The 22,621-nt window shown below is 46.7% G+C and overlaps 1 protein-coding gene across 2 annotated transcripts in view; it reads left to right on the top strand.

Moving 5' to 3' along the window:
- Window positions 1-10,617, top strand: part of E2f8 (E2F transcription factor 8) — an 18,554-nt gene extending 7,937 nt beyond the window's left edge. The window contains exons 6-13 of one of the 2 annotated variants that reach the window (NM_001100580.2): window positions 657-818; window positions 2,393-2,530; window positions 3,507-3,707; window positions 3,950-4,037; window positions 4,677-5,220; window positions 7,679-7,811; window positions 7,936-8,336; window positions 8,771-10,617. In NM_001100580.2, the coding sequence (NP_001094050.2) occupies window positions 657-818; window positions 2,393-2,530; window positions 3,507-3,707; window positions 3,950-4,037; window positions 4,677-5,220; window positions 7,679-7,811; window positions 7,936-8,336; window positions 8,771-8,953 (1,850 nt within the window). In that variant the 3' untranslated portion in view covers window positions 8,954-10,617. The remainder of the gene's footprint in view (window positions 1-656; window positions 819-2,392; window positions 2,531-3,506; window positions 3,708-3,949; window positions 4,038-4,676; window positions 5,221-7,678; window positions 7,812-7,935; window positions 8,337-8,770) is intronic. The other variant, XM_039112420.2, reaches the window with a different exon arrangement.
- Window positions 10,618-22,621: the final 12,004 nt, after the last annotated feature.

Genomic DNA, 22,621 nt, shown 5'->3' with positions numbered 1-22,621 from the left:
GCTTCTCTTACCCACCTTGCTGCAGTCTCCTCCTCCCTCTAAAACTTTTCTCCGGCCCATACTGCCTTCTCGTCCAATGACAGGCCTCGTTCTATCTTGTACCTGTCTTCACCTGCGTGAGGACATCGTCCTACACCTGGATGGTGCTGTTTTTTGTTGGTTTTTTTTTTATGTTTATTAACTTGAGTATTTCTTATTTACATTTCGATTGTTATTCCCCTTCCCAGTTTCCAGGCCAACATCCCCCAGCTCCTCCCCCTTCCCTTCTCTATGGGCTTCCCCTCCCCGTCCTCCCCCCATTACCGCCCTCCCCCCAACAATCACCTTCACTAGGAGTTCAATCTTGGCAGGACCAAGGGCTTCCCCTTCCACTGGTGCTCTTACTAGGCTATTCATTGCTACCTATGAGGTTGGAGCCCAGGGTCAGTCTTTGGGTAGTGGCTTAGTCCCTGGAAGCTCTGGTTGGTTGGCATTGTTGTTCAAATGGGGTTTCCAACCCCTTCAAGCTCTTCCAGTCCTTTCTCTGGTTCCTTCAACGGGAGTCCCACTCTCAGTTCAGTGGTTTGCTGCTGGCATTCGGGTGCTGTTTTTTAAGGCTCGATACTTTCCCTCCTCAAATGTTAATTCTCTAACCCCCGTCCGTCCTTCCCCCAAAGCTTCTGCAAACAGCCGCAAAGACAAGTCCTTACGCGTGATGAGCCAGAAGTTTGTGATGCTGTTCTTGGTGTCGACGCCTCAGATAGTAAGCCTGGAGATCGCTGCCAAGATCTTAATTGGGGAGGACCACGTGGAAGATCTGGATAAAAGCAAGTTTAAAAGTGAGTGTCACAACTGCCCCGGGTGGCTTTGGAACCATTGCTGAACAACAGAGCTTCACTGACCATTCGATCGGGCCCTGACTGAGCAGATTTCTGGGTGCATTGTCTAAGTCCGATCTCTGCCCACCTAACTCACCCCCACCCACCTCACCCCTAGTGGCACTACTGCTAACCGGTGGAGTTCAGCCAGACGTATAACCTTCCTACGGTTCGACACTTTGGTGCCCTCTGATGCTGCAACTGTCCCCATTTTACATGGTTAGAAGCTCCCAGGACTTAATTGAGCAATCAGTTGTAAAGTAGACCCTGCTCCTGGATCTCATCTCTCCACTAATGCTGATACGTGAGGGTATACGTGATTCCCACTCAGCTGTCCCCGGTGGCCTTGCAGCACAGATGGCTTGCCGCTTTGAAAGAGTTTTAGCCAGATGGCCGCTGTGAATCTAGCTGGTTCCTAACCAGTTCTGTTCCCGCCGTTATGTCAGGCATTGTAGGCACCTCCACAGAAAAGGTGTGGAAAAGAGCCAAGCAGACGGGAGTGACCTCCCACACACTTGTGTTCACGGGACGACAATGCGGACGTAGCTACTAGGGGGATCAATGAGGCAGAGCGGTCTGAGAGCTTGTAGATGGTCTGGGCCCTTGCCCGGAGATGCCGTATCCTAGAAGGCTCTCCTAGCCTGTAGAATTAAGGCAGGATGCCCCTGGGCTGTCAGGACACCCCTGGGCTGATAGTTCATCCACAAGACAGAACTAAGCAGAGAGTAAGGCACTGATAACTGGCCGCACTTGGAAAAAAAGTGTAATTTGAGGAGATGCATCCTGATACTGCCAATGGGTCCCCTGCTTCTCTGAGTCACCAGGTGCTTTTCAGCTCGAAACCACTACTGGTCAGTCACAGCCTTGGAAGCTATTCCAAGAACTACAGATGTGTCATTTGCCAAATCCTTGGGGAATAAATACGGAACCCTCTGGCAGGCATGTGAGACAGGAGACTCGATTTGTAACCCTGTACTCTGAACACTGGCATAAAGGCAGACTTGTTAAAGGCAAAGGCCAAAGGTTTTGAAGGTCAGTGAGGTGCACAGTCTTTGCATGTTTTGCAGGGTTAGTTTATATGTTTGTTGTATATGATTTTGCAAGCTTTTGATACTGCGTAAATCCCGTTATAAACCACTGTGTTTAGAAAAGCCATCGGTTTCTGACTCTTCCCATTCTGACTCACGAGAAGACACCTAGGAATATGACATTTCATAAACAGGATCATCTCGTCAAGTCACTTCCAACCGAAACCTGGACCACCGCCCTTTCAAAACTCAAGACAAGCAGTCACTCCTGAATTATTTAAGACTCCTTTTTTGTTTCAATTCAGTCAGTGTTGTTAGAAGTCATAGTTATTGTATATCTTATATTATAGTCATTGTTAGACTAACTTGAAGAGAGTCAGGAGTTTCTGGCCGATGCTGGTAGGGTAGTTCTTGAATACACCTGACTTTCTTAGGAGACAAAATCCTGTGATCTTTCGTTATTCTATTTAATGCTATCCATGCTTTTTGTCTCCCCCCGCCCCCCAGCAAAAATTAGGAGGCTGTACGATATTGCTAATGTTCTGAGTAGCTTGGATCTTATCAAGAAAGTTCATGTTACAGAAGAACGAGGACGGAAGCCAGCTTTCAAATGGACAGGCCCGGAAATCAGCCCAAATAACAGTGGTGTGTATGCTTTCTTCTTGTCGTTGCTTATCTTTTTAATCTAGAGGGATTCTCTCCCCTCCTCGCTGCGTAGCCCCACACGTGGGAAGACCATATGTAGATAATTGGAAAAGCAGTCCAAGACGAACACTGCTATAGAAAGGTGGCTACTGTGACTTTGAACACACGTCCGGGGAGAGGTCCTTTGGTGCAGGAATTTGAGATGAAGGTTTAGGAGCCATAGTGATGGCTGCATAACCCAGGCCCAGGGTATTTTCATAAAAGTGTATCCTTGGCCATTGTCTTCTGTGGCTGTGCTCGCAGATCCATCATGGAATGCATTAAGAGGGGCCTCCCATGTGGTGCAGACATGAGGGTCACCAGCTTCACCAGCTCCAACATTCCCCTGAAGAGAAAAATAAACAATACTTTATACATCACAAGACAGGAAAATCAATAGTGAGAGCACACCGGCATTCCTCTGGTTTCGAGATACAGTCCACTCTCGGTATCCACCTGTTTAATATCGAAGGGTTCGACCATGGAACGAAAAAAAATTTTTTTGGTACCAAACATGTGCAAATGTTTTCTGGTCACTGTTCCCTAAAGACTATGTAGTGACAACTATTTGTAAACATGGGCGTTATATTAGGTATCTCAAGTAACCAAGAGAAGATTCGGCATAGACTGGAGGCTGTGTCTAGCTTCTGCGTCATTGTATGTGAGAGGCATGTGCCTCTGCAGCTCTCGGCACGTAAGAGGCGTTCTGGAACACGCCCTCCTCAGATGTGGAGGACCAGCCGTGCGGTGCAGTGCCAGAGATGGAGCACGAAGAACTATCTCTAACTGAGAGGCTCCCTGTGCAGAGCGTTGAGAGCAGGTGCACACAGTAGGCACCCCATGCTGTTACCCTTTGCTGCAGTTTGATTCCCTCTGTAGCAGGGAAGCAGGGTCAACTGTGCTCTCACACACTCACTGGCCTCTTCTTCCGTTTCAGGCTCCAGCCCAGTCATGCCTCTCACCGCCTCCTTAGAGGCTGAGCAGTCTGCAAAAGAGAACTGTGCCAAAAACCTCTTTTCTACACGGGGGAAACCCAGCTTTACTCGACACCCATCTCTTATCAAATTGGTAAAGAGCATAGAAAATGATCGGAGGAAGATCAGTTCCGCTCCCAGCAGCCCTGTCAAGAGCAGCAAAGGTACGTTTTCCTGGAAAGTCAAGGCTCCACTAAGGGTCACTTCCCATCTGCTCCCTGTTAGCCTACTCGATCCCTCATGCCTATGAATTAAGGCTAGAAAGCGCTCTGTGAGGTTTATCGTTCGATTGCTGTGCGTCTAGGTGGCGGACCTGTGTGTTCTGTTCCTTGGACGCCCAAGTTTTCTTCCACCTGACTACTCAGTCTTAACCTTTGACTATCCTCTCCCTTCTCTGCTTTACCAGCTGAGAGTTCTCAAAATTCTCCACCCGTCCCAAACAAAATGGCCCAGCTCGCTGCTATCTGCAAGATGCAGTTGGAGGAGCAGTCAAGGTAGGCCAGCAGCTCGGATAGAAACGAGATGCATTGTCCTCTCAGTGTGGTCTTAGAACGGGTTTGCTTTATGCAAGGGTGGCATTACCCGGGGATACTGGAGAGATGGTGTTTACAGTGTCCGTCCTCAGCCAAAACAGACCAAAAAGCTGCTGCTATTGTCCTGGAAAGTGCGGCTTTAACCTGGGCCAAAAAGTGGTAGGACTCGGGGATTGGGAAATGGTTTGGCGGGTCAGGTGCCGGGTGCTCAAACATGAGCCCATGTGAACGGCCTGGCACGGCAGCCCCCACCTTTAATCCCACAGTGAAGGTGTGACTGCTGGAGGCTCCATCGGGCTCATTATCCAGCCCCCTCAGCTAAAATGATAGCAACAGCCATCTCTAATCCCACTGTGGAGTTATGGCCACTGCAGGATCCTTGGAGCTCATTGGCTGGCCATTCCAGCTAAATTGATGAACTCCGGGCTCACTGAAAAGGTGAAAATCACTAAGGAAGACGTCTCATGTCAACCTCTAGCCTCCACATGCCTGTGCGTGCGCACGCACACACACACACACACACACACACACACACACACACACACACGAGTGCTTAGGAGCAGTGTGGCTGTATGACGTCCCATAAATCTTCTCTTTCAGTGAACCCAGGAAGAGAGTAAAAGTCAACCTAACAAGATCTGGGCACTACAAACCACTGGCTCCCCTGGACCCTGCAGTGAACACTGAGCTGGAACTGCTTGCTCCGTCCCTTATCCAGCCCCTGGGCATGGTCCCCCTGATCCCTAGCCCATTGTCATCTGCAGTGCCTGTGATCCTACCTCAGGCCCCTTCGGGCCCATCCTATGCCATCTACTTGCAACCTGCCCAAGCCCAAATGTTGACACCACCCCATGGCCTGAGCCCAACAGTCTGCCCCACCCAGTCCTCTAATGCTACCGGATCCAAAGACCCTACAGACGCCCCCACTGAGAAGACGGCCACGGATGCCACAAAGTCCAGTGCCTCCTGCAGACCCGGAAGCTTGCAGCCAGCACCAGAAAGGCAAGGTGCTAAGAATCGAAGCAAGGAGACGACCGGAGATCGAGGCACGAAGAGGACGGGCGCCTTGGAGGACGGTGGTCCCGGTCCCATAAAGAAACCTAAAGAGGACCTGAAGGCGCTTGAGAATGTCCCCACCCCCACGGTGAGTATAGCTAGCCTCAGGTGGGATGGCGCTTTTAAGTTTCAGCAAAGAGCTGTCTCTGACAAGACAAAGAATTGTCCCTTAACATCCTCTATCCAAATGAAGTCCCAGACAGCTAATCCTCACAAGGATGACAGCAGGAACATTTTTAAACCTTGAGAAGGAAAAGCTGACTTGCTCTCTTTTTAAAGCGTCACAGGTGGCTGTCCCTAAGTCCATTTCTCCGTTCCCATACTGGAACACGAACACTTGTCATGAGAGTCATAAATAGTTTATAAGCAGTTGTCACCACAACTGCGGGAATACACAGGCCTCCCTCCCGTAAAGTGCCTTCTGAGTCATCCCTCAACCGTTTGCTTGGTGTCATGTACCCGGCATCTGTTGGCTAGAAGGGAATATGCCCACCCCATCTTTTCCTCATGTTTACCATTTTTTTTTTGTGTGTAAATTGAAAAATCAAGCTGATCTTGTCGAACCAAAGGTATGGTGGATGCCTTGGCTTCTAAAGATGTTGGCCCTCCAGGAGATTTTCTTAGGTAAGATTAGATCAGGAAAGGATTAATATTTTTTGTACAACTGCCCACACGTTGTGTGTCATGGGCTTGAGAGTCTTACTCAGAAGTCATAGGAGTCACAGGACAATGGCGGCCCATGAAACGAAGTGTCATTAACAGATGCAACTAAGCACAGAAGCAGAACTCAATCCCTTCTGCCCCCGCTGTGAATTTGACTTCTCCACATCTTGTTTTTCTCTATCCGTCAATGAGTTTATTCCTCCAACACCTCCCCACCCCTCCCTGCCATCTACTAGGTTAGAAGAAATTGCCCCACATCAAGTCTAACCCATCACCCACCTTCGATAGCTGCTTCTGTGTACTCTACAGTTTTTGTGGGGTTAGGTGAATTTATTACGCGAAGAGATATATAAAGGGCTCTGTGATCCCTTCAGGACACCATAGTGGCAGGATGGCGTTATCTGCCACTGCTTGTTGAGGCAGCCTGAGTCTGGAATCTTCCTCCAGGATAGCCTCATAGGAAACAGTCAAACCATCCATGCCTCTTGGAGTTATTTCGCACTTAATGTACATGCTAGGAGGTGTACATTGGCCCTGGCTTGACTCAGTATTCCCGAAAGGCCATAATCTCTCTAGGCCAGTAGGTGTGATTTTTGCAGTGGTTTTCAGTTGTTCCCTGGGTAACCCAGACTAGAGGTTTTGGATTTCTCACGTCCCATAGTCCCCATCTCTGTTGAATTCATTTTGACTCCTCAGTGTGGACTGGACAGAAAAAGAAAATGATTCAGGTGCTAAGTCCATTCAATAAACATATTCTGAGGCCCCAGACCTGTAGGGATGGAGGCGGCGGAGGCGGTATGCAGACAAATGCAGCCATGTCTGATGGTAGGTCATAAAGATGGAGCAAACAAAACAGGACGAGTGACGAGGAGATAGGGCTGCAGAAGGCTGTAAGAGGTGACATTCATGGGGAAAACCAAAATCCACTCGTTCTGTCAGTTTTAAAAAACGGTATTATTATAGGCTAAAAGGATTAGAAATGTAATTTGTAGAAACTGAGTAATAAGTCAAGCCAGTAACCACAGTAACTTGTCCCTCAGAGAGGATAACTCTCCATGGCATTAGCAGGCAGCCCGGTGTAGCATATCCAGACCCAGCCATTAAGAGTTCTCCATCCCTGCATCTTTCATCTTGCAAGGCAGTACCAGGCACCTGAGAGACAGTTTAAATCTTTCAGCACTGTGGATGCTGAGTTCGCTGGTTCCCAAGGAAAAGACCGATTAAGAGCTAGGGATCAAAGTGTGGGCTGTTGTTTTGACAACAGAGAGAAGAAGCATCTGAAAGAGGATGAAAGGAAGCCTCCGTGTCTCAGCTGAGCTTTTAAAGCCCCCCACCCCCCTCCCATTCCAGTACAGGGTGTGTGGGGGGAGGGGCAGACTTTGGGGGCCCTTTGTGTTTAGAAATGTGCAGCAATCTAACGGGGTGGGAGCCACATCCACAGCCACCACGGAGGCTCGTGCCTCTTGGCATCCGGGTCTCTATTATGTACCAATTGGTGCTTCTTTTCTGCCTGTCAGCTTTGGCCTCTGACTCGGTTTGCTTTCCACTCGAGGAGCCTGCCAGCCCGGAACAAAATGTACAAGGAAATAGCCTGCTCGTGCAGTTCTTTAGTTCTAAACCAGGAGTCCGAAAACCTGGAAGACCAGCTAGCACATGTGTTTGGTTCCCTAGGACATAGGTTTTCCGTTGCACCCACTCAACTCTGTCCCTGCTGGGGTACAAACAGCCCCTATACAAAGGGTAAGGCTGCATTCCAATGAAGCCTGTGGAAATAGAAAAAGAGAGGTCGGACATGGTCTTGGGTTGTATTCAGCCACTCCTTTTACTGAATGGACTACCTGATTATACGTGTGTGAGATAAATGCTTTCTCCTTATTTTGTAGACCCTGTTCCCATCAGGATACCTAATCCCTCTTACCCAGTGCCCATCCCTGGGGCCAGACCCTATGTTGTCTAACACAGAAAACTCAGGTACACTTTCCCCAAACCACAGGATCTACGGCTCCCCAATTGCAGGTGAGTAGATGGCAAATCACCATTAATACATGAGCTGGCCTGCGTGCAGTTCACTTACATGACGTCAGCTTCCTGAACAAATGCTTGCTTTTAAGACATCACCCCGCCCCCCTTTTTTTTCTAGGTGTGATCCCAGTGGCGTCGTCTGAACTCACTGCTGTGAATTTTCCCCCATTCCATGTGACACCGCTGAAACTTATGGTCTCCCCGACGTCTATGGCAGCCGTACCTGTTGGGAACAGCCCGGCTCTCAGCTCCAGCCACCCTGCTCCCACCCAGAACCCAAGCTCAGCCATTGTAAACTTTACACTGCAGCACTTGGGACTCATCTCCCCCGGCGTGCAGATGTCTGCCAGCCCCGGGCCTGGAGCTGGCACAGTCCCTCTGTCCCCACGTGTAGAAGCAGCTAGCGTCATACCAGATAACTTGAGCTCTCGGCAAGGGAGGGCCACCATCCATGACTCTCCAGTCCTGGGCCAAAGCCAACTAAATGGACAACCAGTTGCTGGGACAGGGGCACAGCAGGTAAGAGTATTTGGTATTTGGGTGTTAGGCCTAAAACTTGAAGATGACCTTGACCTTTTGATCCTACTGCTTCTGCCCCCCAAGTTGCCATTAAATGGATTGCCATTTAATTCGATTATCTGTATCATAGGAGGGCACATGTTTGCCTTCCTTCATTGGAGAGGGAATTATGACAGGGTGAATGACGGAGGGCAAACCTTCCTTGCAGAGCCAAGAAGAATGCCCAAGGCATCCATATTACTAGGTTGTCATTAGCTTTTGTCTCTTAGCAACAGTAATTGAGAATGCAAAGACATGCGTTGAAGCTCACCTTGCCCATACAGGATATATTAGTCTCCAGGCATTCCAGATACCATCCAGCCCAGTCTTGAGTCTTCTGCGGAGCACAGGTCGCCATGGGTCTGATACCTTTTATCCTCCTTCTCTCCAATCAGCCTGTTCCTGTGACGCCCAAAGGCTCCCAGTTGGTGGCTGAAAGTTTCTTCCGTACTCCAGGTGGACCAACCAAGCCCACCAGCTCATCTTTCATGGATTTCGATGGTGCTAACAAAACCTCCTTTGGAACCCTCTTTGTCCCACAGCGCAAACTGGAAGTCTCAACTGAGGATGTCCATTGATTGACAGATGGTGGTTTAATTTAATTCTCTAAAGAGCTATTTAATGAGACGATATACACATACGAATTGAGAGAGAACACCACCTTTAAAAATACTGTAAATACTTGGGGTTTTACTCAATATCACAGCAGATATTTGTCATGCTTACACACATGCACACATACACACACACACACACACACACACACACATGCATACATACATACTCACACATTTGTACAAGGCCAAATTCAGCCTTCAGTACTATAAAATAAGATGTTGAACTAAGGTACATTAACTTCTGGGGGTGGGCGGGTTCATTTTTTTCACCTGTGCCTCTATTATTATGCAAAGTAACTTTACTAAAGTTTACTTCCCTCTCAGCAAATGTTTGAGTTACCGAACACAGCACCTGCTCAAACTCTTTGCACAAAGGAAATGCTGTGTGATGTATAATGTATTTTTACACAGGGAGGCGATAGCTATTTTTTTTTGTAATTTCTTTAATCCTTTGCTGTTTCAGTCTGTCTTTTTGTAGAGTTTACAGTCCTCAATCAAGTCTATGGAAAAAATTATTTATAAAATGTATTTTTAATCATAAGTTGTTGAAATTAAAACTCTTCTAAAATGTAGTTAACACTTTCGTTTGGCCACATAGGGCACTCACTGTCGAGAGAAACTGATAACTTATCTAACCTCAGAGGCCGGTTCTTGGGAATGACTTCCTTGGACACCCGGTCACAGGAAGGTTTCTTCTGTACTCCAACCCCTTCCCCTGCCACAATCCAGAGCATTGCTAGGATAGTGAATGACGGTGTAGAGAGGCTAAGAGAACTGGTGAAAGACAGGAGGAGCTAAGGTAGTCCCCGTCTCTGCCCAGCACCCATCCCAGACCTGCTATGCAGAGGAGAGGGGCAGCCACTGTCCCATATCTTCTCTATGGTCCAGCTCCAGAGAAGGAATTGCAGTAAGGATTCTCTCCTCTTGGCAGAGAACCAACACATACTACACCCCAGTGAGCTCTAGAGAAAGAGTAAGCTATGGCGTGCTCAAGGTGCATCTTGACCCCTTAAAGGACAGGCCACATGCTGAGAAGACAAGAGCCGCCTTTTGTGACCCCAGTCTTTCAGGAACATCATATCTGTTTCCTATGTGCTAATGTTGGGAACTACAGACATTTGAATTGCGTGTTACCGAGCCCAGATCACAAGGCCACTGAGGTAGAATTTAAGGCAACAAGTCTACAGTCTTTGCCAGGACTCAACCTTCCCATCCAACTCAGTGAAACTGAACAGCTATGGGAGGCTCTGCACTGTTCTGGACATTCACAGGGTCACCTATCTTTAAAGATGCATTCTGTATGGCCAAGCCCAGGTAAGATGACAGATTTTCCTGTTGGTCTAGAGAGGTAGCCCATTGTAGACAGGTTGGAAGCCAATGTTCTGCTCTGATTTTGTTATCCTCCATGTGAAGAAACTCCCTGGAAAAGCCAGATGCCCCTCTTTCCTAAGAGTTATGTTAGCTATCGAGACAGCTCGGGGCAGAATCTCTCAGCTGTATCCCAGAATTCCGAGACTTCCCCCTCGATCACTGCCTCCTGGGCTCTGCACCCTTCTCCTTGAGTGTGGGTAGGCCCTGTGCCTTGCTCCCGATCAAGAAACCATTAAATGAATGGGGTGTGTATAGTCTGGTGTGTGGTTACCTGCTCCTATCAGACTAGTTCACATCTTAACTTGAATCTTTCCCACTTGCTGGCTTTGAGGACTTTTAACTCCAAGAGTCCAACATTCCAAGGAAGTAGTGGGCAGCCTCTAGGACCTAAAGGTAGCCGACAGCTAACACAACCAGAAGGAAACAACTCTAGTCCTGCCAGTAGCCACAAAACTGAATTCTGTCCTCAACCTGACTGTGAAGAGCAAGGAATGAAGTGTTCCCCCAAGACTCACGTGTTGAGGGGTTTGGTCTCCAGTGCGTCAGTGTTAGGAGGTAGGGAACTCGAGCACGTGAGCTCGAGCATGAATGATGCTCCAACCGTTGACAAATTCATAATCTGATGAAGTTTGAGGAAGTGGTAGAAACCTTAGGAGATGGGGCCTGTTTAAAGAGTGTAGTTCTTTGGGGGAAATGCAGTCCTTGAAAGATAGAGCTGGCCCTGGCCCCTTCAGCAATCCTTGCCTCATGGCTGTCAGGCAGAGAGCAGTTTTGCACCAGACAAACCCCAAAACAATGGTTAAATGGCCATGTTCAGGGACCGCTGAGGCTGTTAGTATCTTCCTTTAGATTCTTTCTTTCTGAGGTATTTTATTTTGTCACCACAATAGAAAGCTGACAAGAATCATTACATGGGGGAGCCTGAAAGGGATCACAGCTCCAACTGCCACCTTGGCTGCAGCCTTGAACACAAAGCAGAGATCCCTGGGCCATACCAGGCGGCTGGCACACTGGGGCAGATAATCCATGGGTGCTGTTTTAAGATACTAACTTTGTGGTAACTCTGTTGGACAATGACAGATACGTGTAGCCACATAGCCCGCCAGCGCCCATAAATACCCTCTTCCTGTCAGAGTATGGTTCATTGTTTTATGGGCATTCACAAAGGAAATGTGACTCTGGGCTTTTCTAGGAACACACTCCATTTCCTTGGCTGGGAACAACTGTCAAGATACTAGGCACCATGCTAATAAAACTTCTCTGAACAACATTTTTTTTTCCCCAAACTACCCTCCTATCTCTCTCCCCATCCTACCCTTTTGAGACAGGGTTTAATATAGCCTAGGTTGGCCTCAGACTCACTATATAGATGAAGATGACCTTGAACTACTGATCCTCCTGCTTCTAGCTCCTTCGTGCTGAGCTTACAGGCCCGTGTCAGCACTCCTCCTTTATGCAGTGCTGCTAGGGATCGAACCCAGGGCTAGCGCGTGCTAAATCAGCACTCTACCAACTGAACTATATCCTCAGCTCCTTTCTTTCCCCTTACGGAATTTTATTTCCATGGGGCTGGAGCCCAGTGGCCCATAGCTGGAGGCTGCTCCATGCCTAACCAAGAGTGGGTCAAATATCCAGCCTCATCTGAACTCCTGGAGTAGGATGCTGCACTTCTACCAGTCACTCTGTCGTTTCGACCCTTTAGTCAAGTTGGCTGCAATTCCTCAGCCTCTGCAAAGGCTCTCACTTATGCGTAAATCTGAGCTGCAGCCATCTGCCAACCTCCTGAACCTTTGACATTGCCCAGTAAGTATCTCTTGCTCAGAGCAATTCATCATTTCTGGGACCAAAAAAAAAAACAAAAAAAAAAAAACAAAAAAACAAAAAAACAAAACAAAACAAAACAAAAAAAAAACCCCAAAGGACACCAGATCACAGAGAAAACACAGCCAAGGCCTTCGGAACTTTCACAATGCTCAACTTGAAGAGAAGCAGGTAGGAAACACATCCTGCTCCAGCCAAGACATCTGAGGTACGCTTGGATACTGTAGTCTGCGCCTGGTTTACGCTTTGTGTTATGACTATGGGACTTCACTATAGCACAAAAGTGATAGGCATTTATCAGAAACAGGGCTGTAGAGTTTTTGAATTCTGATCATGTCCTGGGGTAATAATATGCAATACAGTAATCTCTTGTACTGGGCAGCGCTTGCTGCCCCTCCCAGTCTCTTGGGATTGTGAAGGAATCCAGATGTTCTTCCCCAGAGCATGGCTCTGCTGAGCTATGAGGCCGTTAGAAGATTTAACACATTATTTTGTCTTGGGCTAGGATGGTCTACCAGGATGTAAGCAGGGCCATCTGTGTGTGCAACTTTCTAAAGTCTGCATTCGACTTCACACATTGACATTTTGGTCTGTTGTATGAAGCCCTTTTAATCTGTGGTTTACAATGTTCTCTGTGTGAAAACCCTTCTCAAGTTTTATCCTGAGTGAAAATGTTTTCAGGGCTGGGGGGGAAGTACCTTAGTAGTGTGCTTGGCTGGTATGCACAAAGCCGTGGGTTTGATCCCCAGTCCTGCATACAAAGAACTTGATGGTACGTGCTTGTAACCCAAACCTATGAAGTTCAAGTACCTCTGATAATGAACCGGATGCCACCTTCAGCTAATGAGACATTCTTATTTCATAGACAGTAGAGTAGGAGCTTTCTAAAATGGCAATGTAGTTCCTGGATTCCTAAAGAAGACTAACACAGTTTAAACTTCCCTTCACGGTTCCTAGGCCACCAGCTACCATTTAGGAACACAAATGCAATGAACAAAACGTAGGCAACTGAAAATACAGTAGTGCCTTCAGAAGGTATTAATCAGGCAAATGAACCTCCTTCTGAGATCTAAAGGTCAGATTTTTAAGCTTTTCCAGTTCTATATTTTGATTTCTTGTTATTTGTTTATTGATTAATTGATTCACTCACCTCTTGTGTCTGTGTGTCCTTACTATAGCATACTCGTGGTCAAAAGACAACTTTCAGAAACGGGTCTCTCCTTTCCACTACGTGGGAGCTAAGAATTGAACTCCAGTCTAGGCGGCAAGTGCCTTTATATGCTGAGCCATCTACTGGCCTGTGGGTCCATGTTTTATAGTTCTTGGTCTCTAGTTTTGACATCAGCCTCTACTTGCTTTGTCCGTCTTCGGTCATGATAGATATGTTCCCTGACTCAGAAAAATCTGAAAACGTCCAAGGGAACTCGTGTTATGAAACTTGCTTTTATAAACCATTCCAAGCTAGTAGATTCCTTTCTGATCACTTAGGGAGGCCCCTTTCCTCTTTGATGGGGGACAGACCGTACCTTAGACTTTCCCTGACAACCAGTGGTCTTTTTCATTATCCCACAGGCCCCAGTGTGTTATCGCTGTAGCGCTATAAACCTCTAGTACTGGGAGTGTGCCCAATATTAAGTTTGTTTCCATATTCACTGTCAGTTCAACCCTTGGACAAGACAGTCATGTCTACACAGAGATATTCTCAAAAATTAAAAAAAAAACATTCTAGAAGCGCTGGGGAGAAGTGAGGTTGGAAGTTGTAATAATAAACGTGGTTGGGCTCCTGCTGTTAGCCAGCCTGAAGGCAGCATGGCGAGATAATTGTTATCAAGTTCATGTTGAGAAGGCTAATTTCGGAAAGGTAAAGGTGTAAGTCTCCCCCACACAGCAGGCATGCAAGGCCCGGGTATAAGTGCAGATGTGCCTGGTGGTGACTGCGCCGAGGCCCCCATATCACTTGCACATTGTGGAGAAATAGTCTGACCCCAAGTTGCTCATGACAGACGAGAACAGCACTTAGCTCGCATTAACGCCCATGGGAAGCAGCCATCGCCGCCATCTCAGGCTCCACCCAGAGGCCATTTACTCTGTATCAAGTTGAGTACTCCAGAACATTACATCAAATTTTGTTATGCTACAACTGAGATTTGGTCCAAATGAGAATTTGCACAAGATGTCGGAAGCAGAAACAAAGCCACCCTTACTCTCTGAAGGTCATGGATATGTAATGCGGCGACAGATAGGAAGTTACCCAGGGGCTCCAACTTTCTGTCTTCTACTTCTTCAGGGTGCCAGGTTCTACTTGGAGCGGTGGCTGCAACGCATCACCAGATGTTTCCCTGTCACTGGCCCTCTTGCAGCTCTCTCCAGTGCCTAGACAGCCTCAGCTTTCCAGATCAGCTTGTACATATGGTTTCACTGATCAAAGCAACCTGACCTTTCAAACCTCCGATTCCCTCTCTCCTCCCCTAAACGTGTTACCGTTTACTTCCTTTAAGAAGTTATTTCTAACTCACAGGAATTCTTCTTTCCTTACTAAGTCCCAAATCTATCATGTGGGACTTACAGAGAAAATGGGTTGGAGTCAAAGATTGCGGAGGCTGTCTGCTTCCAACAGCCCAGAGAATAGGATGTACCTACTAGTCACAACTTGGCAAGCTGTGGGCCACTTTACTGGCCAGTACTTTCAAAGCTGCAAATCCCAGAGCTGAAGCATTCTTAGATCAAAGCGCACTTTACAAATGCATCACACCTCCCAGCAGCCTCTGACTCAGCTGGGCGAAATGCCTGGAGCCTCCTCACCCAAGATGTTTGGCCTAGGAGCTGAAGTCCGGTTTCTTGTGCTGCTTGGGTGCCCTGGATAAGGAACTTAACCTCTCAGAACGGTTGTTCTCCCCTGGAAGCAACCTTAGTGAAGCTCACTGCCCCCACAGAAGACGTGAACATAGAAGGGTGACTAGTTAAGGGGAAGGCATCAGTGGAGTAATTGAGGTGTTGGATGGTAAAAACCCGATATATGTCTATGAGAATACAATGGATATTATGCATGATCACCATACGCATAGTAGTTTGGTGGTAGCAAAAGTTCCAGAAAACGAAAAGAAAGTATATTGTCTTTTAAAAAAGTATCTCAAGGAGTTGTTTTTGAGGTCCTTTGCAGAAAGCAAATCTATTCAAACTCACTAGTGATTCCGGGTGCATAAGCAAAAGAGCATTCCGCCAATTGTGTCAAGCAGATGGGAAAGGGCTGGTCCTAAGGAGGACAGGGGGCTCCAGGGAAACCACTAATCCTTAGGCTTCAGCACACTGGGCGTTCCTCTTGGCTAATACCACATAAAGCAGATTTAGAGCGGACGGCTGCTACTATTGCAGGAAGTGGTTACTTCCACGAAAGATTTCTGATACACAGAGATCCCTTTCATTCTCCTGTTGGGTTTCTGCCTTAACCTTACCTTAACCTTAGTCCTAGAACTGTCTGTCTGCTTTATAATATCTTTATAATACCTTCTGTGCTGTGACCCTGCAATCTGGAGCTTTAGCTGGGGACTGAAGGGAGTCAGCAGCCTGGCACTTTGGGAACGAGAAGCTGCATGAGTGAGTCATTCTGGATCACAGAGATCTGGTCCTGGAGATCCTACTTTGAACCATTCAAGAGCTTCCTATTTCAACCTTAACTTTGGGTCCCTAAACCAGTCCTAGGTTGGCTGTACCAAAACCACCCAGACGGCATCAGTAAGATGATTTGGGGGGGGGGGGGCGGGGAGCTTCTATTTCCTGAGACTAATGTAGAATAGAGTTCTTGAACCTATGTTTTAAAAAAGATTTCTAGGTAATTCAGTTACGTTGCTAGCCACGAAGATTAATAATGTAGGGATATCTTCCGGTGTCCTAATTGTCTCCGAAGACTTCTGACATTAGCCAAGACAGAGTAACCTCATCAGAGGCTCCTTCCATGAACAGACTGCAAATACAGCTACCTGAAAGTATGAACCGTGTGGCAATGAGCTGGGTGGTTCTTTATCTCTCACCTGGGACACTGGAACCTCACCTTCAGAAGGTGAGACACCAGGCCCATTGCTACCCAAACACACAACAAGCAAAACAATGCCCACTAGAAGATGTTTAATGGGGCTCATAGCTTCCATACATAACATTCAAAGTTGCAGATTATTCTGGAAATTAATTAGCCAGCATAAAGGTAAAATGTTTATGTACAACTCCAAATGTATAACCTATGAAATTGGACTTATATAACCTACAACCTGGCTTCAAAATGAATTTTAAAATGCCCATAAAAGATACTACTTAAAAGAGGAAAAAGGAAAATCTGACCCGAAAGGCTGGCCTGTTGTTGAATCTGATTTATATGACTATCTGGAAAGGGCAGAAGCTTGCGGTGGAGAAGAGATCAGTGGTTACAGGTAATTAGGAGAAAAAGTAGACCGTAAAGGAAAGCACAGGAAACTCTGGGATTCTTTTAGTGTTCCTTAGAGGAACAGAACTAGTAGAATAAATATACAAATTCAGGAGGGTTTATTAGATTGGCCTAATAATATGTCTGGTCATCCAACAATGGCTGTCTCTCACACCGGAGAGAATCCAGCAGTTTCTTAGACCACAGACCCAGTTGCCTCTGCACTCTCAGACTAGTGTTGATGGCTTAGAGACTTCTTGGAGAGAGACCGGTCTTTATTACAATACAACACTATAGTAATATCAGTGCAGAAATGCAATGGTGGCCACCGACAGGACGGAGGAACTCGCCAGCAAGATTGGAGGAAGACAAGCAGGCAAAAATCCAAGTTTCCTGGTTCTGTCTCCCTTTTATCTGGCAGAAGGGACCACCCAGGTCTAGTGTGAGTCTTCTCACTTCAAATAATCTTATCTGGGGAAACTCGTCACAGACGTTTCCAGCAGCTTGTGTTTTAGTTGATTCCAGATCTAATCAAGTCGACCAAAGTTAATCATCACCGGGGTGGTGATGGTGACTTGGGTCTGTGCATTCATTAGAACTCATGAAACAATACATCAAAAGGCACGTGCAGTTAGATATATTTTAAAAATTGCTGTGCCGTACTCTGGGTTGTTGCCAGACCTTACCTGAAGGTTTCCTGTGATAAAGCGCTTTCCCTGAGTTTGAAGATCATGGATCCCACAAAGTAGGTCTTTTTCCCAGTCGCCCTGCTGAAAATGGGTCACAGGGTCCCAAGCTGTCTGTCCTTCCAGCCTCAGGCAGGTGGGAGTCAGTGCGCTGCTCTCCCACAGTGGGCTGTAGGAAATGTTTTGTTTTCTATCACTGTTACAGAGTGGGAAACAAACCATTGCCCTGTAAAACAGCTCACAATCCTTCTTTCATGTTAAAATAAAATCAACTCATCTGCTACTTTGTACTCACTGGTTTCAGGTTTGTTTTGTTTTCCCCTGAAACAGTTTCTCTGTGTAACCCTGGCAACCTGTCACCCATTTCCAGCTGACTGGGAACTGGTGCTGTAGACCAGGCTGGCCTTGAACTCAGAGATTCACCTACTTCTGCCTCCCCAGTGCTGGGATTACAGGTTTGGGCCACCACTGCTTGCCAGTCTCCCTTCCTTTCCCCCTAGGTTTATTTGTTTATGTATGAGTACTCAGTCTGCGTGTACACATGCATACCAGAAGAGGGTGTCAAGTCCTGTCATAGAAGTTTGAGAGCCACCCTGTCGTTGCTCGGAATTGAACTCAAGACCTCTGGAGGGGTTCTTAATCACTCACCCATTTTCTTTCGGCTAGTTCCCTCCAGCTGCACTTTCTTGAAAGAAACTGATTCCTTCCTTTGTATGAGAGTTCGTCATATATTTGAAGATTTCCTGTAGGTTTCATCTCCAGGTCTTCTCTTAGTATACGTGTCTGGTTCTTCCGGTTGTCTAAGATTATCACTTCCAGGGGTATGGCCTTCATTTTCCATATTCCTTCCCAATCACCATCCTAGACTAGGTGACTAGGTAACTTAATTTCCAGTTAGCTTCTACTTTAAAAACATAGGCTTTGTTATTGAAATGGATCCCACAGTCTCTGATTTCACATGTCCAGCAAAGAATGCATAAAGAAACCTCTCTTTGCAGACAGCCAACATTAAGTGTCAACTTTTGTGGTCAGCCTCTACTGACTCCATAGCCTCCGGGAACTCTTAGAGAGCTTGGAAAGACTAGACTGGGAGACAACCCACAATCCAAAGGAATTCATAGACCTGAAACACTACCAAACAGATGAATAATAACTACCACTCCACTCCTTTCACCGTATCTCAGCAGCTATAAAAGAATCCACAGCTATAAAAAGATCTGCAGTTGTCACAGCACATGCTCTGCTTCTTCCTACAGCGACCCATGATCGCCATGAACACTTTCTTTCAAATACTATGGAGGCAAACCCTTCTCATCTTCCAGGAAACAGGATGTCTTTCTCATGTCCCAGCTGATCTCAGAGCAGAGCCCCTCGCTTGCATAGCTTCTGACTGTCACACCATACCTGATAGACACTGCACCATATACAGACATTAAGAAATGCATTTCCCTGCAAATCAAAACAACCCTGAGATTTCACCTCACACCAGTGAGAACGGCTAAGATCAAAAACTCAGGGGACAGCAAATGCTGGCGAGGATGTGGAGAAAGAGGAACACTCCTCCATTGTTGGTGGGATTGCAGACTGGTACAACCATTCTAGAAATCAGTCTGAAGGTTCCTCAGAAAATTGGACATTGAACTACCTGAGGACCCAGCTATACCTCTCTTGGGCATATACCCAAAAGATGCCCCAACATATAACAAAGACACGTGCTCCACTATGTTCATAGCAGCCTTATTTATAATAGCCAGGAGCTGGAAAGAACCCAGATGACCTTCAACAGAGGAATGGATACGGAAAATGTGGCACATCTACACAATGGAATATTACTCAGCTATCAAAAACAATGACTTTATGAAATTCATAGGCAAATGGAGGGAACTGGAAAATATCATCCTGAGTGAGGTAACCCAATCACAGAAAAACACACATGGTATGCACTCATTGATAAGTGGCTATTAGCCCAAATGCTTGAATTGCCCTAGATGCACAGAACACATGAAACTCAAGATGGATGATCAAAATTCGAATGCTTCACTCCTTCTTTAAAAGGGGAACAAGAGTACCCTTGGCATGGAATAGGGAGGCAAAGATTAAAACAGAGGCAGAAGGAACACCCATTCAGAGTCTGCCCCACATGTGGCCCATACATATACAGCCACCCAATTAGACAAGATGGATGAAGCAAAGAAGTGCAGACCGACAGGAACCGGATGTAGATCTCTCCTGAGAGACACAGCCAGAATACAGCAAATACATAGGCAAATGCCAGCAGCAAACCACCGAACTGAGAACGGGACCCCCGTTGAAGGAATCAGAGAAAGGTCTGGAAGAGCTTGAAGGGGTTGGAGACACCATATCAACAACAATGCCAAGCAACCAGAGCTTCCAGGGACTGAGCCACTACCCAAAGACTATACATGGACTGACCCTGGACTCTGACCCCATAGGTAGCAATGAATAGCCTAGTAAGAGGACCAGTGGAAGGGGAAGCCCTGGGTCCTGCTAAGACTGAACCCCCAATGAAGGTGATTGTTGTGGGGAGGGCGGTAATGGGGGGAGGGTGGGGAGGGGAACACCCATACAGAAGGGGAGGGGGAGGGATTAGGGGGATGTTTGCCCGGAAACCGGGAAAGGGAATAACACTCGAAATGTAAATAAGAAATACTCAAGTTAATAAAGAAAAAAAACAGAAACGCATTTCCTTTCTTGGTTTATGGACCATCAGTTGATACCCTTCGGCCTGTGACATAAGACGCAGCCACATAGTTCAGAAAGAGGTCTGAAGCCTGCCATCCCCACGATATCTGATCCTCAATGAACTTTTGAAACACATTGGATTTGATCACAAGTGGGTTTTTTTATGCTTTCTAATCCCTAAGTCAAGGAAATACAAACAAAACAAAGCCTAATTTCACTAGGACAGCTCATGCTTTAGTGCTAGCATCCGGGAAGCCAAAGCAGGAGGATTACAATAAAATCAAGGTCAGCCTGAGCTGTGTTGGACAGGAACCTGAGCTCAGAGGAAAAAATGAAACAAAACCTCAACAAAACAAAGGCTAGTTATGTGGCTCGGCTGGAAGAGTATTTATTTACCTAGCATGCAAGGGATCTTAGGTTAGGTCCCAACCACCGCATAAGCCTGGAAATGATGGCACTTGTCGGTCGGTGGTCCCAGGACTTTTGAGGTGGAGGGAGGTACATTAGACATTCAAGGTCATCTTCAGCTACACAGGGAGTTCCAGGATAGCCCGGGAAACATGAGACCCTGTCTCCAAAGGAAAACAGACAAAACAAAAGAAAGCACAACTTAAAGGCTATGAGAACATCTCTGAGTGAGGGTTCTATGGGCGCGTGGACCTTGCCACCAGTGAAATGGGCATGAGACCGATGAGGCAGAGCATGCTCAAAACCCAGGAACCTCAGAGTTTGAGACAGCAGGAGTAGAGCTAACTCCCTCCTTATTTCCATGCCTGCTTTGGGGATACATAACCTTGACTGCCAACTAGATGTTCACAAGCCACCCATTATGTAACGTTGCCCCTGAAATTCTCCCCATGCAAATAGAGCACCGCCAGCACCTTCGTCTCAGTCAATAGAATGTATTTACCCCCAAATCCCATCCCACTCCCCAAGGTTCATATAGTCTCTGTCTGCATTGAATAAAGCCCACAGTTTATTTCATCAAGGATTGTCTGAAACAAGCTGCTTTTGGGGAAAGGCCTTTCTCCCCCCAACATACTCCCTGCTGGATGTTGGACCCACCTGCCTGGCCAGGGTCCTGTTGCTCTCAGAGCACTGGCTTCAGACATCGCTGCCACCACTGCAGCCACTATGGGACCCAGGTCCCCAGCAATTCACCCTGTGCTGGTTATCCGAACCTCTTTATTCCTTTCCTACGAGCTGTAACACTTTCGGCATTCCCCAGATGGACCAGAGACCTATAGACCCTATTCATCCTATTCTCAGGCAACATCTGACACCCGAGAGCAAAGAGACAGACTTCAGACCCCACCCATTCAGGACTTTGCCCCACCCTCTCCTAGCCAGTGCACTAATGGCACCAGGGCACCCCACCAGGAGAGGCAGAACACGGAACCACAGATTCTGTTAGAGTGGCAAAAGTGGGATTTGTCTTTGATTGGTCTACTGAAAGTAAGCAGTTTGTAGTGTTCTATAAAAGACACTATAAAAGAATGAGACGATAACAATAACCTAAGAGAAAATACTTCCAAAGCACACCCATGATAAGTCCAAAATGTACAACAGAGTCTCAAAGCTCAACAATAAGAAAATGAACAACCCAGTGAAAGGAAAATAGGCAAACGGGCAGAACAGACGTTCCACCATAGATCTAAGTACAAATGAGCACATGAGGCGAGACCCAGCATCCCATGTCCTCAGGAAAGTACAAAGAGAGAAGCCTGCGGTCCACTTCGTGGCTGTTAGAATGGATGAGAATTAAAATTCTGGTAATCCCAAATGCTAATGGGGAAATGGCAACAACATCTTTTACTGAGGGCAAGAGTGCAAGAATGTCATGGCTCTTCTGAAGACAGCTTGGCAGTTCCTTATGAAGCTAAATACAACGTACTCTTACCATATGATGCAGTAATTGAGCTCTTTTTTATTTATCCAGATGAGTTATGCCACACAAAAATGTATATTGACACAAAGCCAATGCCTGCCTCTCCACAGATGTGATGAGGGCTTCTAGCAAATTCTCCTCATTAAGTACCAAAACTCAGAAGTGACTGAGCTGAATGGCAGCAGTTTAATTGATGACTAATCTGCGGCACATCCAGAGAGTAACATTACTCAGCATTTCAAAGAAACGAGCTGTTGCAAGCTAAGGAGACTCAGGGAGTGCTCAAAGTGCAGTGCCAAGTAGAGGAGGCCAGGATGGACAGGCCACATGCTGATGGCCAACCATGAGATACTCGAGAGAAGGAACGTCTATGAAGACAGTACAGAAGTTAGTGGGTTTTGTGGGTTAGTGGGGTTTGGGGTGGTGTGGGATTAATAGAGAGACGTAGTAAATTTTAAAGTCAGGAAGTCTTCCTGCATGATAGTATACTAATGCAGAGAGCAGAGTTGAATTGATGTCATGGGGTTTGTGTATGTCCCCTGCCTCTTCACTCATTCTCTGCCAACGAGGATAAAAGAAATGAGTGTGTATCCATACTAAGCAGGGGTGGATGGAGCCCTGTGACTTCTACCAAGTTCTGCTGTGAATCCCAATATTCGCTAAACCACAAGGGCTACTTCTAAGAAAGAGAAACATCAGGCATCCTTTTTTATGGAAAGGCTGTCACAGTGTCACATTTGGAGACA

This window comes from Rattus norvegicus, chromosome 1, assembly GCF_036323735.1.
Source record: "Rattus norvegicus strain BN/NHsdMcwi chromosome 1, GRCr8, whole genome shotgun sequence".
Classification (NCBI taxonomy): domain Eukaryota; kingdom Metazoa; phylum Chordata; class Mammalia; order Rodentia; family Muridae; genus Rattus; species Rattus norvegicus.
The sequence above is the reverse complement of the archived record's forward strand: the minus strand, read 5'-3'. Positions and strand labels throughout refer to the sequence as shown.